Source organism: Teleopsis dalmanni, chromosome 2, assembly GCF_002237135.1.
Source record: "Teleopsis dalmanni isolate 2A chromosome 2, ASM223713v2, whole genome shotgun sequence".
In the NCBI taxonomy this organism is placed as follows: Eukaryota; Metazoa; Arthropoda; class Insecta; order Diptera; family Diopsidae; genus Teleopsis; species Teleopsis dalmanni.
Window position 1 is genome coordinate 244708873 of NC_051847.1, and position 5975 is coordinate 244714847.

General features: G+C 36.1%; 1 protein-coding gene across 1 annotated transcript; it reads right to left on the minus strand.

Moving 5' to 3' along the window:
- Positions 1-107: 107 nt before the first annotated feature.
- Positions 108-5267, minus strand: LOC119677256. Its single transcript, XM_038088529.1, has 2 exons — positions 3465-5267; positions 108-3359 (listed from the first exon to the last, which is right to left on the minus strand). Exons 1-2 carry the CDS (start codon positions 5265-5267, stop codon positions 108-110), a joined length of 5055 nt encoding a protein of 1684 aa, XP_037944457.1.
- Positions 5268-5975: the final 708 nt, after the last annotated feature.

Below are 5975 nucleotides of genomic sequence, written 5' to 3' on the forward strand. Positions count from 1 at the left end.
CGAAATTGCAAAAAGTACAAGAGCGCATTACGAGCGAGATGCGCTCTGTTGATTCTCTTGATTTCCTACAACATGCTCCGCCCGTTGAAAGGACCCTTTCAAAACGTTTAATCGATAGGGAGTGGTGCAATTTTGTGGATAGGCCGCCGAAGCACACCCTGGTTAGTGCGAATATCTACTACGCGAATTCTTCCATCTTTACCTGTTATAGTTTCCACAATCCTGCCCAGTTGCCAGTGTTGTGGAGGAAGATTGTCATTGTGAATAATTACCAAACGACCAACAGTGATATTAGCTTCAGGTTTAAGCCATTTAGATCTAAGCTGCAAAGTGTGTAAATAGTCACGCCGCCACATTTCCCAAAATTGCTGTTTTAAATACGTAACACGTTGCCAACGAGATAAATATGATATGTTGCTTATTGTATAATTCCTTTCAGGAATTGTAATTAACGAAGAGCCTATTAATAAGTGTGCAGGCGTTAAAGCCTCACCATCGTTCGGATCGTCTGATAATGGAATTATTGGCCGGGAATTTAAAATCGCTTCAGCTTCAATAATCACGGTTTGTAATTCTTCGTAAGTTAGGCTAGATTGTGCCAAATTTTTTAATAATAATGTTTTGAGAGATTTCACCGACGCCTCCCAAAGTCCACCAAAATGAGGTGCTCTTGGCGGAATGAACTTAAACTCAAATCCAGTATTGTTGCTGTACTCTTGCATTTCTCTAAGCCCTTGCTGACTGAAAAATTGTTCTTTAAATTTATTTAGTAGTGTCTGCGCGCCAGTGAAATTTGTTGCATTGTCACAATAAATGCGCTGCGGCAGTCCACGACGTGATATGAATCTTTTTAGGCCTAGAATGAAATTATTAGTGGATAAATCTGATATTAATTCAGTGTGAACTGCTTTTGATGAAAAGCAGACAAAAATTGCAATATAAGTTTTATATGGAACTTTACTACGAATACGATATGTGGTATAAAATGGTCCACATAAATCAACTCCTGATATTAGAAATGGTCGGTTTGCAACTAATCGATCAGCTGGCAGCGAACCCATGATTTGTTGTAACAGCTTCGGTTTATAGTGGAAACAGTGAACGCAGTTACGCACTACCTTTCGAGCTACTTCCCGAGCATTAATTATCCATACTTGAGAGCGTATTAGACTAATTAAAACCTTAGGACCAACGTGCATGTGTTTACGATGTAAGTATTCCACAAAAATTTGAGCAAACCGATGATCACGTGGCAATAAAGCTGGAAATTTTGCATCAAAGCCTATTGGTGCATTGGTCAATCGTCCTCCTACTCGAATTATATTAAATGTTCCGCTTGTAGTGACCGTTTTATCCAAAAAGAGGTTTAGTTTTTGCAAGTCTGGATTCAAGATTTTACCCGATTGAAGTGATAATATTACACTGCGATATGTACAATGTTGAAGGTGGGATATAATACGCCAAAATGATTCTTGAAATTCACGCACTGTAATTGGACTCACGTCGTTTACGGTTTGATTTTTGTTTATTGGTACTTTGTTAAAGACTCGAAAGATATATGATATAATTCGAACAATACGACGAAATGAGGAAAAATCGTCAATAATTTTATTGAATATATGTTCATCGATACCATTGTTGCTACATTTCAAGACTGTAGGTTTTCGTTGTTCAAGGTCCTTTGCGAGAAATTCAGTTTTTGATGTTTCTTTTGGCCATTCTGCTGATTGAAGCGACAAAAACTTTGGTCCACAAAACCAAATCGAATCCTTCAGCTCGCTTGCTCGACAGCCTCGAGATACTATATCAGCTGGGTTTTGCTTACTTGGGACGTGACTCCACATAATGCCACGCGAATAGTCCTGCAGTTCAGAAACACGGTTAGCTACAAAACAATTTAAAGTTGACGAATGCATCTTCATCCAATGTAACACAATTTTAGAATCTGTCCAAAAAAAGATTTCATTAATAAATGGTAATACTTTGGGTTTTATTTTGTTCCAAGTTTTACAAAGAAGTACGGCAGCGCATAATTCTAAACGAGGCAGCGATACTGCTTTTATCGGCGCCACCTTTGATTTCGATATCAACAACGAAGATTTGTAAAAGCCATTATGCTTTGACCGAATATATATACAACATCCGAATGCTCGTTGAGAAGCATCGGCAAATCCGTGTACCTGACTGTAGCAAGCTGATGATGTTAAAACATATCTTGGCACTTCAATGTGGTTAAGATATTCCAAATCAGATTGAATTTGTATCCATGATTGGTTTAGAAGTGGAGGCAATGGATCATCCCAACCCAGTTGATGAATCCATAATTCCTGTATTAAGATTTTACACCGTATAACAATAGGACTCAATAGTCCTAAAAGATCAAAAATTCGAGCAACAACTGATAAAATAGTACGTTTGGTCGCAGCCTTTGACTCTTGTTGCTTATATTGAAAGCAAAAAACGTCATCTAATGGCCTCCACGCCAAACCGAGAGTTTTGGTAATATCATCTTCGTTTAAAAGAATTTGGTGTTCGTCACTTGAGTTTACCCAATTTTTGTGGTTGGAGCTCCATTTTGCCAATTGTAATCCTGCATTTGCTGCTATTTTATTCACTTGTGATACTTTGATGCAAAGCTCTTCAACTGTGTCTGCTCCCGTTAGCAAGTCATCAACATACAAGTCATTGCTCAAAACTGAAGCTCCAATTGGCATCTCCTTTTGATACGCATTTGCAAGGTAAGTCAGGCTTCTGATGGCCAGAAATGGTGCTGCTGACATTCCGTAAGTTACTGTGTTGAGCTGAAAAAGTTGCAGAGGTTCATTAACAGTATTTCTCCAAATAACTAATTGAAAATTACGATCTCTTGGATCAACTACAAACTGTCGATACATTTTTGATATATCCGCAGTCAGTGCATAGCGATGTAAACGAAATGTCAATAATGTCAAAATAAGATCCTGCTGAATTGTAGGTCCCACCATTAAGATTTCATTAAGTGATCGACCCGATGATGTGCGTGCAGATGCATCAAATACGACGCGCAATTTTGTTATGGTACTTTGAGGCCGCAATATGCAATGATGAGGTATTATATAGTGCGGTGTGATATTGTCAAAGTTGTCGACACGACTCATATGACCTAACATCAAATATTCTTGCATGAACTTAACATAATCCTCTTTGAGAGTCTGCTGACGCTCTAATCGACGCTCAAGTGAAAGGAATCTTCGTTTCGCCATTTCAAATGATTCACCTAAGACTTCTGGGGACTCTTTAAATGGTAATCGAACTTGTATTTGACCATTGCTTATAATTGTGGTATTTTCTACAAAATGTTTCTCACAATCCAACTCCTCCTTAGAGTAATTAATTTTTTGATCGCTTTCTAATTCTTCAATTTTCCAAAATTTTTGTAACATTGAATCTATATTAGACGACTGAATGTAGTTACAAATGAGTGCCCGGACAGTAGGCGTATTTATATATTGTCCTCCGATGATCCACCCTAATTCGGTATTTAATAAACATGGAAGGCTGGTGCCTAACGAAATTTTCCCATCTAATATTAATTCAAAAAATCCCTGCGTACTTATTAATAAGTCAATGTGTTGTGGTTTAAAAAATAATGGATCAGCTAAAACAAGGCCTTCAGGAAAATTCCACGATGTTGTGTCTATCAACTGCTCTGGATGGTTCAATGAGATACGTTTAGTGACAGCGAATTGCGATGACCATTCAAATTTTGATATTCGAGATTTTATAGTTGCAGTTATTGAATGGCGAATTTGTGTTCTAACATCACCAATGCCTGACACTTCCTGGTTTATTCGCTCAAATGGTAATTGAAGTTGCTTTGCCATCTTTTCAGTGATAAAACTTATCTCTGAACAAGAGTCCAGTAATGCTCGTATAGGTTGGTATAAACCGTATTTATCCTTAATAAGTACTACAGCTGTGGGAATCAATGATCGTTGTTTAGTACGCGATACTAGAGAAATTGATGGAGATTGCGGAAAATTTAGTTGTCCAGGTGGATTGTCTGACAAATTTGGTCTCACATTTTGCTCGATGGGTTTGAATTTATGCAAACACGTATGATGCATACCATTGCATATTCGACAGCGAGCTGTGGATTGACAATTTTTAACGACGTGCCCTTTGCGTAGACAATTTAAGCAAACAGAAAGATCTTTTACGAATTTGAATTTGTCGTTAAAAGTCAGTTTTACAAACGATGGACATGATCCTAGGCTGTGGTCTCCTCCATTACACTTCATACAATTGATTTTGGTGTTAACAAATGTGGTCAATTTTCTGTTAAAAGAATTATTTTTGGTATCATTTACTTTATCATTATTGCATCTTTTCGAATTGCTTTCCAGAAATTGACATCTTCGACTCAAAAGTGTGTAGCAACTTTCCCAAGATGGCAATGACTCAAAATCTTGCTGAGAATCATAAAAAATTTTAGTTTCGTTATCCACTTTAGACAATACTAAATGAATAATTATGGCGTTCAGAATGTCTGCTTCCGAACCCAACGATAGAAGTGAACCGAATAAAGCAGACACTGTATCTACAATATGCCTGAGTGTGATTGAGTCGCCCTTCGTCATATCTTTAATAAAAAAAAGGGAATTAATATGTTCCATAAAAATTAAGACCTTTTTGTCATATCTCAATTGTAATTGCGTTAGAGCCTTTGTATAATTTTCCTCGGTTATTTGAAATGGTTGTACTACGCTCAACGCCGCACCCGAAAGACAACTTAAAAGATAATTAAATTTATCAATTGTTGTTATCGACGGGTCGTTGTGAATTAAATTTGTAAACGCAGAGAAAAAACGTTTATATTCGCTGTATTTACCATCAAATCTTGGCAATTTCAATGCTGGTAAACGACTATGATGTGAGGAGTTGTTTAATATCGACGAATTCAATACACTTGATTCATGTATCGGCCTTATTTTTTGATTGTTGATTGTGGCCACAATAAGTGATTTTATGCTGACATATATGTCCTCTAATTTGCTACGCCTATCATCATCCGGACATGCTCGTTCAATTTTACTTTGTATTTGACAAACTTCTGTAAAATACGATTCCAAAATTTGCAGTCGACATTCTAAAATGTTAACATCCACAAACGCTAATTCCTTCTCTACCTTCGCCTTTATGCTTAGCATGTTTCGTTCCACTGATGTTCGCTCTTGTTTTAGTGAAGAGAGTTGCTCAGTTACTGAGTCATTTCTTCGACGAGTCATTATTGCAAGTAAAACAATAAGTATAATTAATTTCCAAAAGAGTGTGATAATATGCACGCAATTGAGTCGAGTGTGTTTAAAACCCGCTGAATACGAATTTCACTCAAATGCACATGTGCTTGGGTACAAAGTCCGAATAGCGAACTGTTCAAAGTACCGCTTTTTCAACCAAATAAACCATTAAGACAGCTCTCGATGCCGCCTGTCCTGTCACGGTCGCCAAAAAATGTTGGAGTATAGTTTGTTTATTTTGTATGATAATTTTTACAATTTTAATTATATTCAATTATATTCAATAATTTTTATTATATTCAAAAATTTTATTACACAAGCTAATAACAATTTATAGTTTACAAGACATTATTTATATTATACAATTCTGAAAAAGTTAATCTAAATTATTTTGTATCTTTACTATAATTTATATGACTTTGTTGGAGGTGGTGGGTCGCACAGCACAATTTTATTATTTATTAAACGATTATTAATAACTAATTTCCAACAAAACCACCGATTGGCCATCCGACCATGCTGCGATCTTAAACGCGACTACTCTCAAAGCGAAATTGCAAAAAGTACAAGAGCGCATTACGTGCGAGATGCGCTTTTTTGATTCTCTTGATTTCCTACAACAATTATTATTATTATTATTATTATTATTATTATTATTTTTATTATTATTATTATTATTATTATTATTATTATTAT

What these genes read in the sequence shown, in the direction of transcription:
- LOC119677256 (XM_038088529.1), bottom strand. Translation starts at nt 5,267, where the DNA reads ATGACTCGTCGAAGAAATGACTCAGTAACTGAGCAACTCTCTTCACTA. An exon ending in TAAATACGCCTACTGTCCGG is followed by an intron (nt 3,360 to 3,464) that starts GCACTCATTTGT and finishes AATTACTCTAAG; the next exon opens with GAGGAGTTGGATTGTGAGAA.